General features: G+C 34.9%; 1 protein-coding gene across 3 annotated transcripts in view; it reads left to right on the forward strand.

The window, feature by feature from the left end:
* Positions 1 to 21799, forward strand: part of PAPOLA (poly(A) polymerase alpha) — a 46866-nt gene extending 25067 nt beyond the window's left edge. For 2 of the 3 annotated variants that reach the window (XM_021403923.1, XM_021403925.1), the window contains exons 11-22: positions 982 to 1102; positions 2001 to 2085; positions 6732 to 6785; positions 7535 to 7654; positions 9191 to 9300; positions 11043 to 11164; positions 11921 to 12063; positions 12838 to 12938; positions 14305 to 14525; positions 14905 to 14970; positions 17532 to 17603; positions 19630 to 21799. In XM_021403923.1, coding sequence (XP_021259598.1) covers positions 982 to 1102; positions 2001 to 2085; positions 6732 to 6785; positions 7535 to 7654; positions 9191 to 9300; positions 11043 to 11164; positions 11921 to 12063; positions 12838 to 12938; positions 14305 to 14525; positions 14905 to 14970; positions 17532 to 17603; positions 19630 to 19725 — 1311 coding nt within the window. In that variant the 3' untranslated portion in view covers positions 19726 to 21799. The remainder of the gene's footprint in view (positions 1 to 981; positions 1103 to 2000; positions 2086 to 6731; positions 6786 to 7534; positions 7655 to 9190; positions 9301 to 11042; positions 11165 to 11920; positions 12064 to 12837; positions 12939 to 14304; positions 14526 to 14904; positions 14971 to 17531; positions 17604 to 19629) is intronic. The other variant, XM_021403924.1, reaches the window with a different exon arrangement.

Genomic DNA, 24712 nt, shown 5'->3' on the forward strand with positions numbered 1-24712 from the left:
TTGTTTATACTATTTATAATCTTTGTAGCACCCGTATTAAGGGCTTTGGACATTAATATCCTTCAGGTAGTCAAAGGAACAGCTAATCACAGACACATAGCTCATATTCAAAGGTTTCAATAAGGGATAGTGTGGATGTATTTACTATTTACTGCTGTTTTACCAGTTTTAAATTACTCAATGTTCAACTCATCATTTTAGGGGAATAGTGTAAGCACGAGAGCTTGAGTTGTAAGGCCATTAGTCTTTTAAATCTGTTTTTCTGACTGACATGTCCACATTTAAATAATGTGAGACAAAGAATAAAAACTGTTCTTAACTGTTATTACTGGGAGAGTGGGTGTGAGATCAGTATGCGATACTAAAGAATTGTCTGTGCAGTTAGACATAGTGGGACAAGATTGCTATCCTAATGCCATTTTAAATGTATTTTGTGTGTGTGTGTGTGTGTGTGTGTGTGTGTGTGTTGTCCCTCCTTTTTTGTTTCCCCGTGTACTGTTCAATAAAAGATATATTAATGCAAGTGTTGCTTCTCTCAGGATACCTAGAGCCTCCTTTTTTTAGGCTGGCTCTTTATTTTCCATAATTGAAGAAATAAAATATAAATATTTTTCACAATGTCTGAAAACAGTCATTCCTATGAAGATGCTCATGTGGTGATGAAGTATCCTTGTTTTGGTGTGATAACAAGCTAGTTGCTATTAAAGGGAGTGAAATGGTTCTGTTCAGTTGGTATTTCTGGATTTCTGCATCTTAGTGTGCTGACAGGTTATGGTCCTCCCACATCGCTGGTTCAGAATAGTGTCCTTTGTCAAAGCATTGTCCTTGTATTCTAAACTTTTTCTGAACTATTTGTAAGTTTACTTGGTCGACAGACTAAGGTCTCTTAGAACTTGACTCAATTTTAGCAAAGGGAGAAATCCAAATTTGTTAACTCATCTGTATGCTTGAAGAAAACTGATTGGCTGTTGTTATATATAGGTAAACCCCAGTGATAGGTACCATCTTATGCCTATAATTACACCAGCATACCCACAGCAGAACTCTACCTACAATGTGTCCGTTTCCACACGGATGGTCATGGTTGAGGAATTTAAACAAGGTAAGTATTTATCTTATGCTCTCTATATAAATGTATTCAAACAGATTTAAAATAGCTCAATTTTGGATATACTTTGGGGTGTGGGGGGAAGATATTAAGTAACTTTGTAATGTGAGATTCTCTTTTGAGGGAGATGAAGCTAGTCTGTTACACCTGAGTGGCTTAAAGTTCTAAATTCAGCAAGGAATTCTGTGGTTCAGTTAAGAATTCTTCCTAACTTCTAGAAACAGAGTAATTAATCAGTGCCTTGTGCTCTGAAAATCATATGTCTTTGATTTTTAGGTTTATGTTTGTGGCTTTAAGTTGTGTCCGGCCACATAGATCAGTAACTACCATCAGGTGGGATTGCTGACCTTTATATAAAGCAGTGTGCTTTCTCAGAATTCACTAGTTTATCCTAGAAATCTGCTTCGATTATCGTAGTAGCTAAAAGACAATGTAATCAAAGCAAGAAGTAGGCTTGGTACAGAGGGCAAACACTGATAGCTCCCATTGGGCAGTAGCTCATTTTCTTATTGTTTCTTTGCCCCGTCATCATAAAAAAAACTTGTGCAATAGATGATTCAAGCAATGAAAGACGTCTGTCTTTGGAGTGAATGGTTACTCTGTGGTGAACACGAAAGATTAAGTTGAGCTGTGCACACTACAATGAAAAAATTGTGTAAACGCCAGTCAGAATTAATTTAAATTTGAATGTATTTTTTGAGGTTTTTTGAAAAACTATCTGTGTAAATAACTACTGAAGATCTGAATAGGCTGTAAAGCTCATTGATAGATTCCTTTAGAATTTGAAGGGGGAAAATTAGCTATAATAACATCTGCTAAGTTAATAAGCTGTTTCTCTCTGGATATAAGATTGTATTAAAAAAAAAAGCTTAAATGTTTTTCTATAATTTAGGTCTTGCTATCACAGATGAAATTTTGCTGAGTAAGGCAGAGTGGTCCAAACTTTTTGAAGCTCCAAACTTCTTTCAAAAGTACAAGTATGTATTTATGGCATGGCAGAATATTTAAGTTTTATCAGTTAAAATACTTAATGATGTTGTGTAGTGCAGGATCTTAAATATATTTGATGTCCAATAAGTGTTTTGTTAGGATATTTCTATATAGGAGAAAATGCATTATTACCTTTTCTCTTAGAAAACAAGCCATTTAATCAGATACCCTTTTTATCGTTAGCAGATAATTCAGAAGCCTGTTAGTTTGTGACCCAGTGTTCAGAATTTCACTGTTTATAACCTGTAGAATTGGTATGTTGCCAATAAAATTGAAGATAAATCAGCTCGTTTGACTAGTGTAAAAGTTACCTATTGGTTTCAGTAAGCATTCTAAAAATGGGTCTTGCCTCTCAGGAGAAACAAGTTATTAAAATAACTAATTATGGAGGTCAATGTTCAAGGTGAATACATACTTGAAACTGTGTTTTTTCTTTTGCCAATGCAGACAACAGTTCACTCTGATAATAAAGCATTTTTGCAATTGTGTTGACTAACTACCAGATGTATTAGTTACTACTGGACTTCTTTCATTAAAGCTTAAGGCTTTTGGCTCTTCATTAATACACTTTCACATCTAGCTTCTCTAATTTTGTCATGTTTCTACAATATGAGGAAAATTGAAGTTCACACGACGTTTTTAGGGTTTCTAGTAATATACTTGTGGGGCAGAAGCTTGTTAAATGTATATTGACTTGATGAAAGTTGTATTTTTATAATAAATATGGATTTTTAAAATATGGACTACATCTTCTTTGCCCTCAATTGAAATTGGAGACCCATTTTTCTTGAATCAAAATCAAATATATTTTACAGCTGTTTCTGTGCTGGGTGGTTGGTTGATTATGTACTAATCTAAACAAGATTGAAATATACAGTTCCCCCATTAAAAGAGACTGATGACCTTCATAATGTGTCTGTGTTTTGTTTCTATACCTTTTGCATGATAAAAGCTTTAAAACATTGGATGGCTTTTATGCTGTAACTTAGAGGTAAAATTTGAAAATACTCAAAGGGGCACTGCAAAGTTATGTTATTTTTTAAAGTAAAAAATGGGCTGCAGATAAATCAGTTTATGCTCCTTCTAATATGTTACCTGTAATATTTTTGCTATTTTTGAAAGAAACATTAAATGTTATTTGAAATAGTCTCAATTTAATCAGGTTTTTTTTGTGTATCAGCTGTAGCAATTTTATCAGTGCCACAAAAGTTGCTTTTGCCAGTACCGAATATCCAGATTTCGTATGTTTTGAACAAAATCTTTGCTTTTTTTCTCTTTTTAACTGTGGATGGTATTATGGAGCTTGTTTAAATTTAAATTACCCAAGATTCCCTCTGTTACATTGTAGTAAGTTAAAACTTTGATTAGTAACTATTAGAAAATAAGTAATTACATGCAGTCATCAGCATGTAATACATACCGTTTTATTGGTCAAATCTCCATCTGAAAGCTAGATATATATTTTTCTGCCTTCATACTGTCTTGTTTAAACTGTGTCATTGACTTGTTCTGCTGAAGCTCAAAGCTATGTGTAGTGTTCTTCTGGATAAGGGTAAATCTGATGCTTGCTCTAAGACATACCTTTTAAAAGCATTTCTTCCCTTAAAGGATAGCTTTAGTAGTCTCTGTCACTCTCCAGTAGAAATTAATTGCTAAACATCTATTTTGATCATAATCACATTTGCGTTGTTAGCCTTGTTTAAAATAAGTTTACATACCTGCATGGCAAGAGTAGATTAGGGATTGGGAAAACATGGAAATCTGTTTTATTTATTTTGAATTTTTTTAACATCAACAGTTATTTGGAGTGAAGGAGTTGTATCATGTGCTTTCCTCCCCTTTGCGTTGTTCTAAATTCTGAGATGGTGGGAAACAGTAACAAATTATACTTGCTGGCTATAATCATTTGCAGGGAAATGACAGGGATGATTTCAGGTGGATATAACTTCACTATGAACTGTTTCATGAGAATGAAACGATTAGAACTTAAAAGCAAGGGGGGAGTGTGGTGATGAGAGAAATAAATTTGAAGAGCTCTACATTTTTCCTTTGTTAACAAGATGTATCCTGCTAAATAGATAAATATGAGCATCATTTTAGAAAGGCTTTTAGCCTTGATAGACTTTAAAGCAGCGGGTATTTTTAAGTGTAAATCCTGGAAAGCTTAGTACAGATAAACATGAATGAACAAGTTCATGTGCTCTTGGGTTTTTCAGGAAGTCTTACGACTCTTAAAAGCACTTTTTTTGTGTGTATACGATACAGTTCCGTAATGTTTGCATTCAGTTGTTCTTATGAAAACTTAGTGCTGACAGGGAGATGGTGGGAAAGAAGAAGCACAAGTTTCTTTTCAAAATATGTACTTCTGTTTAATATTATGTGCATCTTAGGTGAACACCGTTCAGAAGTAGTCTTTTTTTTTTTTTTTGCCTCTTATTGTGAAGTAACGGATACTCCTGAGTTAGGCATTCTTTTTATTATGAAATGAGAAACGAAGAACTGATAACTGATATTGACTTTCTAAAACACAGCAGTGAGAACTTGAACCGTAAAACAAAGTAACTTTATCTTCAGTAGTACATGCTGTTTTAAAGCTAAGTCTTAGTGAAAATGTCCATAGCAGTTTTATAGTGATTAATTCCGTCTCAGCACAAATAATGCATGTATTTACTGGGTGGAGGGGGGAATTTTCATGTTTTCTTATTTTTCAGTTAAACGTTATAGCTAGCACTACCCTGACAAAAATATCTAATCATCGTTCTTATTCCCATAAGGAAGGCTTTTTTTTTTTTTTTACATGTTTACCAGCTTAGTTGGGGCTCACAACTGTGAAATCCATGGTTTTTTTCCTGAATTTTTTTTATTTTTATAGTAATTACCTGGAAAAATGAGTTTCTTCAAATACTTGCAGCTTTGTCTCTGATTCAGTTCATACATGGTTGAAAACATCAAGAAAATTAAGTTGTCTTTTCCATTAAATGAAATCCATTAGTGTATATATGCATGTGATAGGTAACGATGTAGGAATCTTATGTATGATAGTAGTAGTAGTGCTCCTTAGAAGAAATCCATATTGAAATCAATGACTTACACGGAATTTGAGAAATGGACCCTTATTCTCTTCTCTGGTGTGGTTGTTTTTTTTTTTTTTTTTTTTGTATGTTTTTTTTTTTAAGGTTCCTTCATCATGACTAAATTCCAGTTGAGTTGGCAGTGTGTTCTCAGATTTAACGTTTTGGAAAAATCTGTTAAGCTTCTCCTTCCCTTTCCTCTAAGCAATAATTCTGAGATTTTAGGAATAAAAATGATAAGAGTCATGATATCCTAAGTAGGAGATGAAAGGAGGATGTCTTCGGTAAAACAACATGCAAAACTCCTTAATGCTTTTTTTATGAGGAAGTTAATACCGCCAAAATGCAAAAACAAGTTGGTAAAACATGCTACTTAAAAGAGAATGCAGTCTCTTTGAATCTCATTTTGAATCCATGCAGTTCAGTGATATTTGCTGACTGAATTTAAAGGACTATAGCATTCACCAGGGACTCTTTTTCCTCTTTCTATTGTATCCCACCTATATGGATAAATACAAAAATGCAATACCAATTTGGTCTATTGATTTTGATCTACTGTTACAGTTTGAAGGTCTGTAGCATCAGAGTGCTCTTTGCACTGTCGTTTTTCCAACAGCATTGACTTTGCTTTTCTTTCTGTGATGTAAAAGTACACGTGTATAAACCCTCATGTTACTAGTGATCTTTAAATCCTGCTTGGAGAATACCTAAGTAGACCCTATCAGTGTAGTTAGTAAAGGCAGTTTGGTGACTTAGCTGGGAAAGTCTGCTTCAACATCCTAAGCTTCAGAAATGCCTGACTGTAGGCATGTAAGATTGTCACCTGCCCCACAATTATAACTCAGGTTAAAAGAAAGGGGTTTTTGTTTTTTTTGAAGTTCATGATAATTGTCTTCATTTTTACCATCCTAGGCTGCTTTGATTAAAATACCGTTTTTATTTTGTATTTTGTTTCTTTGAAACTTGCTTACAGTGGGCGAATACTGGCTATCCTGGAATATAATTGGGAGCTTAAGAATTTATCACCAGAGGAAACATTTTTTTGCTTGTGAAATTCCAGATAAGCATCTTTAGATGGTTCTAAAATGAGGATATTAAAGTTTTGTAAACCATAATTCAGCGCTACTTCTGACTTTGAATGAATATATGGTAACCTCTCATCTAAATACTCAGATTTAATATTAAAGGGTAACTAGTATATGTAGAAATAGTTGAACAATTGTTTTTACTTGCAAGGACTCGCTAATAGCTGAATCCCCACTCTCCTTACGTTTTGAAGCTTCTGTGCTGTTCTTCAATTGGTGCTGTGTTCCTAGCCTTTTATTAAGGTTATTGGCACTCAAATGTTGTTGCAAATATTCCTAAAACTTGAAATGCTTTGAGAAATCTCTTAGTCACGTGCTTGGGGAACATAGCCCCTCTATCCATTTAAAATACCCTGTAATGAAATTAAGCTAATAATCTATAGTTTGCAATATAGACCTTACTAATGTTAATATTAAACTTTGAATGACTAGTTTTAGAAGCATAAATAGAATAGCATATTGTCTTTATCTCCAAAGGCATTATATTGTACTTCTAGCAAGTGCACCGACAGAAAAACAACGGCTAGAATGGTGAGTACAATGCTTACTATTATTAAAAAAAAAAAAAAAAGGCAGATTTAAACCTGTCAACCTTGAATTCAAGGAGATGCAGTGTGTTTTTTAATTAAACAATGTGAAACTTAATTTTTCAGTTGCAAAATTTAACAAATGTGATGATATGTTTCTGAAAAACAATAAAAATGAAAGCTTAGGGCAGGTGACTATTGGCTTAATTATGCTTCTTTTCAACACTGCCAGGTTCACTTCACAAATCTTATTTTCTTAAACCTTATGCGCTTTAAGGAGCAGTTGTGAGTAGGTCTATGTCAATCTCTAGAAATATTGTTTATCAAACTAAAAATATCTCTTCCCCATTTCTACATTCCTTTTTATAAAAGAACTTTTAAGATTGTCAAGTTTTGGAAACTTTCACATTTTTTAAAATTTGACATTTGAAGTTAAAAGAAAATTGTAGAAATACATGGGAGTTCCTTCTGCTTGCTTATTACTTACGTTTAATTGGTTGCTATTTAAATCCACTTGTAAAAGCAGATCATAAAGCTTCAGGGCATTCTTCATTTCAGAGCTTGCTTTGTGTAACTTTTTGTAACACGCTCACTTGGCTTATTGATTTGAATTTGTCATGTATAGTGTATTAGTTCATTTGTAGTCTGTAATACTTGTCTAAGCAAAATGCTCAGGACTTCTGCCTGATGTGTAAATTTCAATACTTCTATTTGATATTAATGAGAACTTATTAATGAATGACATTTATGCAGGGTGGGTTTGGTGGAATCAAAAATCCGTATTCTAGTTGGAAACTTGGAGAAGAACGAGTTCATTACACTGGCTCATGTGAATCCACAGTCTTTCCCAGCACCCAAGGAGAATCCTGACAAGTGAGCAAAAATATGTTAATCAATAAACTAAGATGTTTTTAGAATCTTAGGTTAATTTTTCATGACAGAGCCTAAAGACGTACAATGTTAAGCTGTTTAGAGGTTTGTAAAATCAGATGCTCTTTGTTCTGTGTAGGAATGTGCCTAAGCCAGATAACAATCTTAAAGAAGGAATATGTATTTTTGCTAATAACTGGTGATTGCAAATAATAGTAACTCCTTGTTATCTACTGTTATTTAGCTGCTGTTTGTGGACTATTGTGGTATTCGTTGGCATGGCAGTTTTAATTACAAGGCAGCACTGAGAATAGAGTAGAACATCAAACACAGTAGAAAATCTTGAATAACTGAAGTAGATGGGATGTTATAAGATTTAGCAGTTGAGATGCATATCATTTAAACTTGGTAAGAGCTGATGCTAGACTTCTTAGTGATTTGTAAACAGTGGAGGGAATACCAAGCACTTAATGCTCTCTAGTACTCTATGTGGTTTCTTGACTTCTGCCAAGAAGATTGGAGCTGTGAGGGCTAAAAATCTAAGACTTTAGTTTCTGTCTAGATAGCGTTGCAATTACCTTTATAAGGAATTGTAGTTTTATGTGAACTATGAGAATGGAGAAGTAGGGAATATGTGGAAAACGGTGTTTATTTTTCATACAGTCTTTTCCCAGGCATAACTGCTTGAAATGACAGTATGCTGTTAACTTTAAAAAGTCAAATACAGAAATTATATTTGTTCCAAGTGAAAACTGAATAAAAGAAGGCACTAAAACTTCAGCACCATTTTAATGATAAATACAGATAGAACTGTATAGATCATCATGGACTGATTAGCTCTTATTACAGAAGACTTAATGTGGCTAAGCTATTAGGAAAGGCTGTTTTTCTAATGTCAATAAAGTATGGTTCTTCACATGCCTTTCTAAATTTGTTCAATAATTGATTGGAAAGTGGAATTGTTCTGAAATAGTCTTACAAGGAAAGTACATGGAATTAAAACATCAAGTGTCTTGAGGTGTTCTGATGTATTCTGTAATAGAATGTGATAGTTCACTGTGTGTAATAATGGAAAGTAAACTGTCAAAGTGAAGAGTTTCTTGCCTGAAAACTGAACTTCGCTGTCAGTTATAGCTAAGAAATTTGAGAGCTGAAAACAAATTTAGATGGCAAAATTGAAATTGTTTAGTTGGGGAATATGTTAATATTTTGACTTAAAGGTCAGGTGCTGATAAGCTATTCTCCTATTTCCTGTATGGTTGCAATGACTAGTCATAAAGATTCTCTCAGTTAGTGAAATGATGTTATTTACTGATAATCTTAGTTTAAGTTTGCTAGGGATGGCCTGTTTCATGACTTCTTTGTATTGGAAATGAAGCAGCAATGTCATCAAGCCAGCTTTTGGTTTTTGCTTTTCTATATATACATAGCTCCCAAGTGCTAGTGGAACTAAAATAGAAAACTAGCTGTTGCAGCAAATAACTTGTTATTCCTGTTGGTGGATATTGTCAAAAATGACTTTTATATAAAATTTTGCAGGGAAGAATACCGTACAATGTGGGTGATTGGGTTGGTGTTCAAGAAAACTGAAAATTCTGAAAATTTAAGTGTCGATCTTACTTATGACATCCAGTCTTTTACAGATACAGGTGAGTTTTGTATTACAGATGTTCAGATAAGAAACTTGTTGAATGATGCTACTTGTCTTTTTTTTCATAATCTATTCTTTCACTAGTAGAACTGTACCTAGAAATAGAAGGATTCAGGAAAGGAGTTATTTAATGAAAAACAGTTTTAGTGATTTGTAATGCTTCTAGAAGCTTCTGATTAATAACTGATTGATTATTACTGACTAAAGTGATGAATACAAATCTTTTGGATCTCATTAGGATACTAAATTATGTTTGGATCTTTGTTAAGTAGACGTGGTTATAATATGTAATCAGCCTTACCTAACTTCGTTTTGACAATGTGCATAGCCTAAGTTTTTTCGTATTTAGTGAAACTGAATTTAACAGTGGGTTATAACTAGATATCTAGTAGACTGTAGAGCACAGCGTTTTATTGCATGGCATTTCATACCATCTGTTTGATTTTGGTTTCATATCCATCCATAAATGTGAGAAACATTTTTTTCATAATGCTTATTTTTTGATTCATGAAAAACTTCTAGAATGTAAGAAATTCATAAGGAATGATTTGATAACATGGAAAGAGTGTGATTATATTTAGGTTTGAAAGTACTTATTGTTACGTATATCTGCTGTTGTCTGTGTGTATGTATATGTGGATGATGATAGATGAGCCTTTTTCAGTCAAGGGGATTATTATTTTCTCAAAACATTTGGAATAACCCTTTTGATTGTAAATGGGTAAAGGTGAAATTATAGACTTCATCCTGCTTTCTGAGAATTCAGGAATGGTGTAATAGCTAGTCTGTTTCTGAAAGCAGCGTCCAAAAGCCATGAGCTTCTAATGAACTGTACTTGCTGTTAAAATCCTTAGGCTGTTATCTCGGAACAAAACAATTTGGTGAATGCTACAAATCTTGCCTGCTTTATTTTTCTTTGCCTTGGGAAGAGCAGAAATTTAAATGCTGCTTATGAACATGAGAGAACTGATGCTTTCCAGCATGCTGCAGAACTTACCAGGATGGAAACATGCTTTTCTGGATCTTTTTACTTCTGTGTGTACTAACTGGCTAGTTGCGTATCTAAGTTATACTTTCAAAGATACAGTTTTTGAATATAAAGTTAACTTTAGTAAGTATTTAAGATTTATCACAAATACTTTCTTTTTTGTTCATCTTCTGTTGAGCTAAAGGAAATACTTTTTTTTTCCTGTACCTTATAAATACTTAAATCAGCTTCTGGCTGTTATTTCTGTTAATGCTTAATTGTTGTTACATGCATCCAGCTCTTTCTAAAAGAGCAAACTGGTAGTTGAGCATTTCCTTTACTTATGACTTATGTTGTCTTGACATTCTAAGATGCAAACAATGTAGAATGCACTTTCCAAGGCTTTTTCTTAAAGTAAACCCAGACACTTCCTGGTGTTTTCTAGCAGTTGATGGAAATAGCCAGTTAAGAATTACTGCAGTCCTCTTTAAAAGTTACTTAGTGTAAGGTTTTTACCTCCCTTCTCTTAAGGTAACTTGTTCTGGGTATAAATTCAGAATAATTTGAATTTTGATACAGTTTCACAGTAAAATTAGCAAATCGCATGATGTTTGTGCTGTCAGTGTTGGCATAGAGTAGACTGTTCACTTTTTTCTCTAGAGAGTGTTCTTGAGGGTGACAGATATTCTGTAATGCAAATCATTTCTTCCTGGACAAGTAAGTGGACTTTGCAGTATACTTTGATACATATTAATGTTATTCTAATTGTGTAGTTTATAGGCAAGCAATAAACAGCAAGATGTTTGAGATGGATATGAAGATTGCTGCAAGGCATGTGAAACGTAAGCAACTTCACCAACTGCTACCTAATCATGTGCTTCAGAAAAAGAAAAAGGTAAACTGTTTTTACTATAGGTGCTTTATATTAAACACTTTTTAAAAATGTAGAACATGTTTTATTACAAACAGATTTATGCTTGATTTCAGTACATTTCAGAGTACAGTACAAATATTAAGTAATGCATCTTTTTAAGTAGTTGTCATATGTCATAGTAGGATTTTTGTCCTCCACTGATATTGAGCAGTGATTTTTCTGCTGTTTAAGTTCAAGTTGGTCTCTTAAGTTCTTTGTATTCATTTTGGTCTCTCAAAAATGTAAATTTTGGTGTGCATCACTATTAATTTTGAAATTAATGTAAAAACAGTATCTATAAGCTGTGAAAAATAAAGAAACGTGAAATAGATTCAAAATGACAGTCACTAAATACAGTAACAGTTCATCTTCTGTTTTTAAACATCATTGAATCTTTACTTGATTTTTGAGTATGGGAAATGAAAATGCTTATAGCGACACGACAGTGGTTTATTCTCATATAAAAAAATTACAAAACATGAATGGACAATTTTCCATTTTACGTTGATCCTGTTTTCAGATTTGTTCTTAAAATAACTACATTTAAGGCACACATAGGTGCTTAGCTCACTGTGGAAGCTTATCACTGTTAGATCACCCCTCATTTCTTTTTTCTTCACAGGTGTAATGGCTAATAGTTTGCATGACTGAAATACTGTGTCTTTTGAATCTCAGTTGTTTTTTTTTTTTAAGCCCTTTACTAAGACTAACAACTTTCTTTTGTGTTGTGGATGGTAGCATTCAACGGAGGGAGTCAGATTGACAGCTCTGAATGACAGCAGCCTAGACATGTCTATGGACAGTGATAACAGCACGTCTGTGCCTTCGCCTACCAGTGCTATGAAGACGAGTCCATTGAACAGTTCTGGAAGTTCTCAGGGGTAATGAAGACTTTCAGTCTTGAGGCCACTTTCTGTTCCTGAATTGTGTTTAAGTATGGCAAGTACTGCATTCACAAGATAGTACTGTTATGTCAGGGTGTAAATATTTCATACTGGAAATTGAAGACATCTGTAGTTCCAGTTCGAACGCCTGAGCTGTGCCACGTTTGTGGGATGGGGAGCAGCACAGCATTGGACTTCACATGAGAAGTTATGAGATTGGATACAAGAGTGTAAAAAAGGTGAAATAGTAACTTGGTCACCATCGTAATAGAGCCGTGAGAGGTGGTAAACAAGGGAGTTGAGGTGTGAGAATATGGAGTTCTTGGGCAAGCATGGTATCTAGTGTGTCACAATTGAAGTATAACTTTCCCTGTGTTATTTTTAAACAAACACTGCTTCCATAGTTCATGAAAAAGAGGAGGGGAAAAATTTTTTGTCATGCGAAATCCCAGGTTTTGCTCAGGAGATCCAGACATAACTTACAGTTGCAGTGGTGCGTGTAGGCTGAAATCAGGCTTTCTATTCCAGTCCTTTACATTATCCTTGTTCTGTTCCATGGGAAAATAATTGCTATACTTACCCCTGCATCTCTTCTGATCAGACTTGCCTGAATTTTTGCCTTTTTTTTAATGCAACTTCTTGCCAGTCTAAAAAGCTGTCTTTGCTCAAGTTTCGTAGATGGCTAATGCTCAATTCTGTCTTCGTACTGTGCCATAAAACTATGTGTTGTGCTTCACTGATGTTAGGCATTTTTTCATTTTTCTCTTTTAGCAGAAGCAGTCCTGCGCCAGCTGTAACAGCAGCATCTGTGACCAACATACAGGCTTCTGAAGTCACTGTGCCACAAACAAATTCCAGTGAAAGCTCAGGGGGTAAGGAAAATGGCCACAAAATACATTGCTTCTATTGATTTTTGTAAAGCAGTGTTTTTTCTATTCAGGTCTTCATTAAACATGTGCTGTAACATGTTCTGCTTGATATACAGATTAACTAATATTTTTAGACTTGGGAAATCACGGCAGAATATGTTGTGCAGCAGTGTTTGTTTATTCTTTTGTTTGCCACTCACACTAGCAATAAAGTTTTCCAATATAGATGATGTTTGGAGATTGGACACTTTTTCCTCATTAAACCAGTCAATATCCAAATCTGGAGACAAATTTTTTTATTTATTTGTAATCCATTTCATAGTTCAATCAAAGGAGCGGTTCTTTACTGCCTGTAAACTGTTCCCATATTCCTCCTTCTGCTTCATGAAATGGATTCTAGGAGTGAAAAAGCCTCAGGTGTAAGCACAACATATGCTCCTTAGTGATGTCTTTTTAAGTATGTCCAACTGTGTGTGCTGCTTTATGTTCTATATTTTCTACAAGAGAAAGTAAACATACTTCTGAAAAGAATTGATATTTTAGTGAAGTAACAAAGGCATCTGGTGAAACAAAGAAACAAGAAAGGAGTAGCTGACTTGCTGGCACTTCAGCTGTATACATGAAGCAAGGCAGATGTGAAAGGGATTGCAACTGGTTATCCTTACAAGATGAAGTCTCATCAGTCTCAGATATGTAGAATGGTGGAGTCTTATGATTGTAATTTATTTTATCACGTCACGAGTGCATTAATATGAGTAGGTGTGTAATTTTTTCTCATCCTGGGATAGAGGAAAAACATCCTGTATGTGCTTATTGGTTTGAGATAGGCAGCTGATGAGGTATAGCTTTGTCAAGTGGAACATTTTTCAGAAGGATGTAGAGAATGTCAGATGTTTATCTCATGCTCTCTGACTTCATAGTTTTGTACTCTGAGCCTGAGCAATGATAAACTCAGGGGTGGTATGAAAAAGGGAGAATCAGATTTGCCTTGGATTTGTTTTAAGGCACTCTTAGGCAGTGTATATATGGCTGAGTACAGAAGCAGTAAAACTTCTTTGGGTACCAAGAACACTGTAGGTATGTATATGAACACAGAGCTTCACCTGACTAGTACAATCTGCTGATTAGCAGGGCTAATTAGGCCTTGCAGAGTGTCTCTGATATCACTACCTTGTGTCTGGTATGTGAGTTCTCTCTCTGAATGAGCTTGGAACTGAACATTTGCTGTTCTAAATGGAATGCTTTTACCACTAGCTTCTCCACTTCCTTGGAGCCTATTTGATTAATGATGATCTTTGAATAGTGACTGGAAAGTGAAGTGTTTGTCTGAACTAATCTTGCTGAAGCTTTTAAAATTATTTGCCCATAGGTTCTTCAAATGAAAGCATTCCTCAAACTGCCACACAACCAGCCATTTCTCCACCACCAAAGCCTACCATCTCTAGAATTGCTTCCTCAGCACATCTGTTAAATCCGTCACCCAGAATTTCAGGAAATGTTGGAACAAAAACACCTAGCCCTGTCACAGCAGTGAAAAGGACATCTTCTCCCCATAAAGAAGATTCTCCCAAGAAAATGAAAATTGAAGAGGTATCTCAGATTTTGAGATTGTAGCAACGGAGGGTCCAAAACTTTGAATATTAATTTCTGCTGCTGAATACTGATTATCGTATTCCAGATTTCAAATACTTTGTTAGCTTGTGTATTTCCTACTCTGATCGCATCTTCTTTATATATTCAGCTTACTAAGGTGTTACTGTTCTGTGTTATGCTGATGCTTGTCATGTGACACATATAACTGCATCAGCACAAATACTTAGATTCTAAATTCTTATCTTAAAAGCAGTTTTTGAGTATAATATGTTATGTCTTGCAGTTAATTCTGTCTCCATGTATTTTCTTTCTTTTTTTTTTTTTTAACAAATGTTTTCATCATGGTTAATAGTTTCTGGTTTTGTGTGCATTCCAGCAGGATGAAATAAGTGAAGATACTAACTTTATAGATGTGAACGAGCATGAAAGAATGGAAACTAAGGTATGTATCACTGCTGTATATAATTTTGTCTACATTAATTGCAGCTCTTACTTACGAAAATTACTGGTTTTTTTTCCCTTAGAAATGACCGGTAGTACTTGTAGATATAGTATAGACTCTCCATTAAAGACATCAAATTCATATGTTCTTCTTCAAAGGGTTTGTTAACAAATTGCAGTATGTTACCTGATATTAGGCTAGCTTCTTCCCAAGCCCATTGACACGTAGGACAGTAGACAGTGACTTTTTGCTGGTCATTCACACTGCGTTATACATAGCACAAAGAAGCTAGGTGCTAACTTGCCCAAGCTTTAGACTGTGGGGAAACGAATGGTGCTATTTAAAGTCTTTTCTGATAGATAAACAGATGCAGTTGTAGCAAAGCCTCTGGGGACTTTCAGAGATCCAGGCATGCCCCTACAGTATCTTGTAAACTGCCAGGCAATATTTTTGCTTACTGTAAATAGAAAGAGTGATGGTATGTCCTTAGCTTTATGATAACCACTTACACTGTTTTGATAGGGCATGTCTTAGTACTCATGGAATACTGTGGAAAATATGCCAAGAAATTAAAATATCTAATAATGCTTTAATACTTGGGTTTAATTTCCACACCCTTCAGTGAAAAATCTTATTTAGTCACCTTGAAATCGCTTTGAACTCGAGACAGGTGAAGGCAGAAATGGTTGTAAGCATTTAATCCTAATGTCGAAAGTAGATCCTCTGGATACAGATTATTATAAAAGTTGTAGGTAATCCTTTTAGGCTTTATTGTAGTCTTCTCTAAATCTTGTGTCCTTAATTTGTATGGTAGGACACAGGGGAATGGACTTCTTAACTAACATAGACTTGTTTTTTTTTTTCTACTTTGAAATGCATACCTTTTACTAGGGTGTGGCTTATTGTTTGATACAATTTTAAATAACAGGCTTTCATTAAAAGGAGAATGTCCCACTGTCCTATTTTAGTCATTTAGTCCCACTGAATGTCCCACTGAAAAACTGGCTCTGACATTCATCTGGTCATACAAAAAACTGATTTAATCTACTAAGGTAGCAGGAAAACTGTTCTGGCAGAATGATGAATTTAACCTTATACTCATTATCAATTTGCACTGTAACAAATCTATGAAAATGTGAATTTAAAAACGCAGTATTTGCAACCTTTGTAAAAGTGGGTTTAAGTAATTAACCTTTCTTCTAGCTTCTTTTTCCACAGACAGTTCTTAAAGTACTTTATTTTCAGTCCTAGTTTTAAAAACTATAGTGGGGCAGGAAGATGAGGTTATGTGTAGGGATTGAGGATAATTTGGTCTGTAGTGAAAAGTATAGGGGGGCTGCTAAAACAAAATTACTGAGCGATGAAATTGATGTTCAGTTCTTGATACAGTTTCTGTATTGTGATTACATAGAAGGTTAGTCCTGATCTTCAGCTGTTTACGAACTGAGTTGAGTGACTTCAGCTTTGTTCCACATCACTGAAGGAATTTACTCAATTAATAATATTGGAAAAGCAGTCAAATTTGTAAGAATTACGTTAATCTGTCATGTGATTGTTCCTTGATACTATGCCTTTTCTTTAATAAGCTGAATGACATGCAATATTTTCCTACAGGATTCTGCATAAAAGGTATGGGTGGTTTAACAACTGACAAATGAGAAGTGAAGTAGCTTGTGTTGCTGTCAAATTCCTAGAGGGCAAAACATTCTTTAGCGTGCTGGTCATACTGTAGAGCAAGAAGAAAATGTACAGGCAGTGGAAGCAGGGACAAGTAACCTGTAAGGAGTAGAGAGATGCTGCTAGACAGTGTAGAGATGAGGTCGATAAGGCCAGGGCCCAGCTTGAACTGGACTTGGCAAGTGGCACAAAGAAGGCGGAGAAAGGCTTCTATAGGTACATCAGCCAGAAAAGGAAAGTGCAGGAGAATGTACCCCCACAGTGAGCAGTGTAGGCAGGCTAGTAACAGCAGACAATGAGAAGGCTGAAGTACTCTATAACTTTTTTGCCCCAGTCTTCATTAATGGCCGCCTTACACAGAACCTTCAAATGGATGGTTCAAAAGGTGGGAACTGGGGAGTGATGCTCCTCCTGCTGTAAATGAAAATCAGGCCTGACGAACCTGAACATCCGTAAGTCTGACGGTCCCAATAAGATGCATGCCAGAGTCCTGAGAGAATTGGCTGATGTACTTGCCAAGCCACTCTCAATGATATTTGAAAAATCGTGGTGGTCAGGTGAAGTCCCTGGTGAGTGGAGCAAAGGCAATGTCACACTCATTTTTAAGAAGGGTAGAAAGGATGATCCAGTACCTGTCAGCCTTGACTCTGTGCCGGGTGAGATCATGGAGCAGATCCTCCTGGAAGATAAGCTAAGGCATATGGAAGAGAGGGAGGTGATATGGGAAAACAGTATGGCTTCATCAAAAGCAGGTCTTGCCTAACCAACCTTGTTGCTTTTTAAGATGGTGTAACTCCGTCAGTGGACAAGGGAAGAGGCACTGATATAATCTATCTGGACTTCAGTAAAGCCTTAGACATGGTCCCTCATTTGTTTATTTTTAGGAGCTGCTGGAGACAGAAGTGAATGTTAATTCCCAAACGGAACATCTTCAGACAACTTTGCAAGCTCCTCAGGTACTGGCTTTGAAAACAGTGGATTTCTGTTTCTATATGTTGGTCTGTGCTGAAAACATTGAAATGAAAATAAAGTTGCTTGTTGTTACTGTCACAATTTTTGTGTTTTAGATGATCATTGATCTTATTGAATATGCATTGTAGCTAAACATGTATGGCTTGCCATACAAACTGACCGAAGTTGGATTCGCTCTTCTGAATTGTGCCTTCAAAGTAAGGGGCTCAGTTTATTCCTTTGTGCTTTGCACATCACAGAATAATCCTTTCTAACAAGGAAAAAAATGCTTTAAATAGCTGCTGCTTGAAGATGTCCTAGTAGAGACATGTGAGAAATGCAGCTTCAGATTCTGATATATTTGGTATGAGGGGAGAGAAAGAAGTTCTGACCTGATAGTTCATCAGGCAACTATCTCACTTTATTGTTGGTGAAGGAGTGTAAGGAGCATTCTGTTAGAGTCTCTTAAGCTTTTGTTCCTAATATTATAATCACTTCTGGAGAATGTCTTTACTAGGATGTTTAAGCCTTAATTGTTGCTCTACTGATTAAAAGTTTACAATTGCAAGTCATTTTATGCTCACTTTACTCTTTAGATGGTGTATAGTAAATATATTGATCGAAAACGGGGATGTATTGCAATAGTAGTAATCGTATTTGTTATCAGGCTTTTTGAACTACATGAGCAGACCGCATGAGCAGTATTTAATAAAGGTACCAATATTGTTCGGCAGAAATTGTAGATGTTATGTGGGCACCTTAAACTACTTCAAGGCAACTAGTTTCTTTAAACATCACATAGTATGCCAAATTTATTTCATCTATTAAGAGATTATTATATAAAGTTTTTTAGTTTTTACAAATTCAGTAGTTGTTAATGTAGCAAAGGTAATCTGGAAACTACAAAAGTATGGTGGGCTTTTTCTGTCACTTTTTCAATATTTTCACTGGCTTCTAGAACATTGCTTGTGTTGCAGGACATGAAAACAATACAGGTCAGACTGAACCAGGCAGTGGGCTACTGGGTGCAGGTTGGTGGGGAAGGAGGGATATCAAAGCTATTTTGCTGTGAATCTTCGTTGCATTGTGTTTTGCTATCATGTCAGTCAGTGTACTCTGCTGATTCATTTTAATGAAGCAACAGTTGAGAGTAGTCACTTTAAAGCAGTTTTTCTTATGTGTGAAATGTACTTTATACTAATTTTGAATGTTCATAGCGTAAGAAAACATTTTCTTTTAAATCGTGTAAAGTAATAATAATTGGATTATTGTGATGTCAAGTAATATGCAGAAGTGGAGGAAAAAAGAAAGGGTACCAGCTTAAAAATAGAGACTTCTTAAGCATGTAAGAAATGAATGTATTGTATTGAATATTGAGTGTTTCTTTTCTACATTTTTCTTCATTTGCTTTTAGAAGTAACTTTGCCAAACAGGATTTAATTCTTTTAAGTGAGACAGAAGTGTTCAGATTATTTTCAGTGTGGAATTCTTTTCCCAGTCTCATAGCAGTGTTTTGTCATACCTTTTCCAAGTTAATCTGTTTTAATTCATTTTGGAGGTCTGGTCACTAAGTATTCTTAAACAGTCTGAAATATAAATGTAAAAAGACACAAATTGCATAGGGGACAGCCATCTCATCTTCAGTCTGTAAGATTGTTAACAGCATTACTGAGTTACTCATAACGATCTTGAAATATCAAACATCTTCATCTGATAGTAGATGTCACCCTTATTACGGATATTATGTCTTTATTATGATATAGACTCTTAGTAGGCTCGGCTTTCTCTGCAGCACCTCCTGATTTCTTGCAGTTGTGGGAAAAGGAAATGCATGCTTTGAAACAGTCTTTGGCATTGTATGCAAAGGGAATATTTGCTTCTGTGTTTATAGTTTATAATAATTATCCTTATCTTGGTATATTTTGAATTACTCTTGAAGATTTGATTTGTTGTTGAACACTGGTGCCAATTTCTACAACATTCTTGTAATTTACAGTTAAAATACAACCAAACTTCTTCTTTTCTTTTCAGAAAACACCCAGTACAGATCTTTCAGATATCCCTGCTCTCCCTGCAAATCCTATTCCTGTTATCAAGAATTCAATAAAATTGAGATTGAACCGGTAAAAACAACCTCAGGGGTCCATAACAATATCTGCCAACTCAACCTGTTGTCTTCTAATGCTAGAAAAAAAAAAAAAAAAGGAGAACAGAGAGTGCAAGACTAGAACATGATCGGAAATGGATTTAGGTATATTTTGTGCACTTCCCTTTCTGGGCTAAAATCACCACTTGATTGGAAGTCCAGGTTAGTATGTGAAGCCAGGAGTACTATTAATGTGTTAGCAACAGTTGCATTAAGTATTTCAAAGTATTTCAACTGCCTTTAAAAACATGAACACTATTTGTATCCATATTTGACATACTGATTGAATTTGTTTGATGCATTGTTTCAAAATTGAGATAAAACTGGCATAAGAATCCCTTAAATGCACTTTTATGTACTTTTTTTTATTGGAGTATGACTAATCTTAGATCTGCTGATGTATTTTCATTTTATTGAAGAATCTCTTCAGTAGTAATCTGCAAATGGGATGATGATCTATGATATACTATACATTGAAGACGAAGTGTATAGTATATCTAGTTCAACTGCCATCAAGCAGCAGTAAGCCTTTCAAGTGGAATGTCCAATCCTGGGGTAATAAGACATATGCTGAGGAAGTAATTGGGAAGTTTTTGGTATTGGTGGGACTTGATTAAGATGTTGTCTACTTTTATTTATAGGATTGTTTTAAGGTGCATACAGATCAGCAGTCAAACAGCGAATAAACTTTCCTTTGAACTAATCAAACTCCTTATTTCCTTTTTGAGCTCTTTATTGTATTTCTTGGGAAAAGCTTTTGCATTTAGTGTTGGGGTTTTTATTGCAGCTTGTATGCACCGTATAGGACAATAGTTATACAAAATAAAAACAAGCCAGACCATAATATTGTTTTTTGTTTTTTGTTTCCCCTTACATAATCATAATACCTTGTGGCCTGTAGGCACAAATTCAAAAGTTTGTCCCATCACTGAAGTGTTTAAGTAAAAATGTGTGCCTGTGAAATGTAACACCTGTCTTGATGGCCTTTGAATCACTAAATATAAGATGATTTTTGTACACTCCATAAAAGTTCTGTATGCATTTAAAAGGTTCAAATTTTAAATAAAGGAAAAAAGATTTTTCCCCAGGAATTTTAAAATTTTTGTTTTTAGATGGCTCATCAGAAATAGTTTTACATGCTGAACAACATTGAATTTTTAAAAATCACATTTCTAGTAAGCACTTGACATCTACTAAACTCTCTTACTCCTATTTTTTGTTCCGTAGTCCTATAAAAAAAGATAAGTAACAACTTTTTCTTTTGAAAGAACTGAGTCTCTCATGGCAAAGAACAGCAGTATTGAGGAATATGAGGGATATCAGCGGTAGTAACAAATGTAGATAACAAACTTCATGTTACTGTTACTTAGTCTGAAATATGTGGGATATCAGATCGTATTCCCATACTTTGATTAGCATGTTTTATGAACTCTCTTCTCCCATTGTGCTCCATTCTCTTTACACGTGCATCTTTCATGTTAAAATTAAATTACTTACACTCTTCCCCTTATCCTTCTAAATTAATTCTCCAAAGTCAGAGTGTAGCTTATCTTTTTCTTAGGCTGTGCAGTAACTGAAGGTTTTTTCTGCCATTTGTCCAAGAAGTCTAGTACACAAATCTTTACTTTTCCTTGCCCTGTGCAGCCTGCTGTTGTCCACCTCCCAAAGAAGGTTATATTAACAGTTGAAGTGTACAAGGTGTCTGTGTATTTTGTGTAGCTATGGAGTTTAGATCGAAATTGCCAGGCACAATTTTAGTCTTGTCATTTTGTTTACACATCAAAAAATCTTTTTCATTTTATTAAACGTTTCATGTAACTGCACCCAAGTTTTGCCAAGCTGGGAACTTGGAACTTTTCTGTATAGTGACTTTTTAATTCTAGTTTTCATAACCTGGAGATCAGACTGTTGCTTTCGCATGATGTACGTAGTGTCTCATGACTGGAGTTTGCTTTGTTTTATAGTATCTGTACTCCTTGTATTTTTCAAGAGCTATTTTGTAAACAGATGATGTATTTCTCCATTGAAAACACAATAAAAAACAGCACAATCCCATAGTTGCCTCATTTTTCTGAATGTACAAAAGTGTTTTTACTCTGAATTCTTACTTGGCTCCTGATTTTTCTGCTAATACAAAATTCAGCAAGGTTGAACAGAAATGCAGCATAAATTAACATTCTGTAAGTAAGCTTGTTGTATGTTGAGGTAACACTTAACAGGATGTTGAGTTCTAGTCTGTGAAAGGGAGAGGCTGTGGATTGTGCGGTGGGCTTGATGGAGATGCAGTTTGCCAGAATGCTTCAAGAACATCTCTTCCTCATCTTCCGATTAGGATTCCATCTCAACTTTAAATTATTAGACAACACTAGAAGAAATGTGCAAAAACACGCTGGGGATGTGCTACTTTCTTTAGAAATTGGAACTAATTTTATTAAGAAGAACATTAACAGTCTTGGTGTCTTATACTTGCTTTTCCTGCTACTACTTCTTTTGTCAGCAGATGGCGCTGTTTCTTGTCAAACAGTAAAGCTTGCCCTGAAATAAAAGTAAAAATTACAGATAACTGTGCATCGCTTGATTGATCTTTGTATCAGCATGAGCCCAATCCTCCAAATGCTTGATGTGAGTAACTTTAAGTAGCCCCCCTTTGACTAAAATTTCTTTAACTGCTAAAACCACTGATGATTATGGTCTTCATATTATAATTACCCTGCCTAAAACAATGGACCTTTGTGTTGTATATATTTTTCACAGCATGCAATTGCTTGTCTTGTTTAGAACAGATTCATCATCTTTATATCTTGCCCATCCCTTCTCCCTTTCATCACAGCTGATGTTATTTATGGCTTTAATTCCTCTTCTGTTCTTTCTAACCAATAAAAATCTGCAAGTACATCTACAGATTTCTGTTCAGTGCTTCTCATCCTACTGGCAACAGGCTTCAATAGGTTTGTCCTGAGTTACCAGTCGTGAAGCTCCAGAAGGATGTTCATGAACTCATGAGGATCTGCAAAGGTGACATTAAAAATTACTGTTACAGCCAGAATAATTAACATTCTAACAGATCGCTTTAGACATGCTCATTTGGATCAGACTTCTGAACTGATAGGTTTTAGCTAAAATTGTGCTTCCTTACTGTAGGTAGTGTGCAAACCATGTTTTGGTGCATTTTTAACTGCAGTATGTTGACACTGGTAGTTGCGTGTGTCGTAACTGAGTAGTAGAGTATCAAATGATCATATGTGTATCATAATGAGAGAACGAGTTGAAATGAACAGTAAAAAGTGAAAGTGAGTACCTGAACTCCTAGAATAATGAGAAAAAGAGTGTATAGCAAGAGTATGCTAGATATTACTGAAGCCGGAATCTACACTTAAGTGCTAGAAAAATGCTAGAGAAACCATTGGTGGTATACAGAGTGTTTTTATCGCATGTGTGTTATAAAAGGCATTTCACGTGTTAAAGTGATTCTGGCGTGCTTTGTGTGAATTTATAAATACACTGGTCAAGTAGATTAATCTCTTTTTGACATCATTGTTGCTGAATAATACCAAATTTTTATCACTTAAAAAAGTGCATGTCTGGATAGTACACTCATGTATGTCTGTACACAATACATTAGCTTTGTACTTGACAGGTTTGCTTTTTAAAGATTCCAGTGGTTATATTGCAAGAACATCAGTAAAAAACATCTTTTATTTTACTTTAATCAGCTTAGTAGAATTAAGGATCCGTTTAATACAAATAAAGCATCTTGGGTTTGTTGATAGAGGCAGATGCGGTTCGATACGTCTACAAAGTTCAAACTAATAATTTGAAATATCTACAAACATCAAACATCTGCTGCTGTCATCACCAAAGGAATGCGAACTTTGATATCAAACTTCAGAGGGCACATTTTATTATGAAAAAGATAATACAATGAACCACTGCTGAATGTCCCATCTGTTTTTTTTGGATATTTAAGCTTTAATGGCTTTCTATTAAAGTTCCGGCACAGCTAATTTGTAGTGCTCTGACTAATTCTGGGACGCTGTCTTTAGGTGTGGTGTGGTGTGTTTTTTTTCGTTTTTGCGGTTAATTTCCCCCTCTCCCCCCACTCCTTCCACACAGTTAATAACTGTGGTCTGGTTAATTCATTATTTGGCATGTCTTTTAATTTTTTTTTTAATGACCTTAATTCTGTGACTCCTGTTTTCTAGTGGAATGTTCGAATACACTAAGAATATGACACGCTTCACTAAATCTTTACCTTATAAGCTTGCAAGGTATTGAATTACGTAAGCTAAATACGTAATTCAATAAGTATGTTAAATAGCTTCCTAGTAGTTTAAAAACAAACAAACCACACCTGATATATGCAGATATTATCGTGTTTGATTTTGCAGTAAATTTCCATCTTTAAATAAGAACTTGAATCCAGACAAGTAATAGGAGAGGATAAAAAGAAAATTTACTTTTGATGTATGGTTATAAAAACTTCAACCTGCTGGCTAAGTAAAGCTGCATTTATTTATTTAACTTGAGAAAATAGCCAATGCATTTAAACTGCCCAATAACTATGGCCCGCACAGATACTGGACAGCTTGCAAGTGCAAATGTCTTTTTTTCTGTCTTGCTTGCAAGCTTGCACATCTATTTTATTAATGCATTTTATGTTCATCTTTTGAAAAGTAAATTTCTTCAGTTCTTTACTTAAGTAAATGGTTTTGCATGCTGAAAAGTCTACACTTCAAAGTTTCTCGTTAATCTGAGATTATTTCTATGATGTTTGCTTCACTTAATGATAATATGCTAACCTAAAGCAGATTCAGTTATTAAAGTTGAACAGAATGGTTGGTCATGTACACTTAATTGATAGTACTTTTCAAATGGTGTTAAAACTGGATTGAGGGGGTGTTGGTGTTTGAAAAACAACTTCTTATCTTTTCCATCCTTCCTACCTTTCCCAACAGAGAAACTTGGGTT

Source organism: Numida meleagris, chromosome 6 (genome assembly GCF_002078875.1).
Source record: "Numida meleagris isolate 19003 breed g44 Domestic line chromosome 6, NumMel1.0, whole genome shotgun sequence".
NCBI lineage: Eukaryota > Metazoa > Chordata > Aves > Galliformes > Numididae > Numida > Numida meleagris.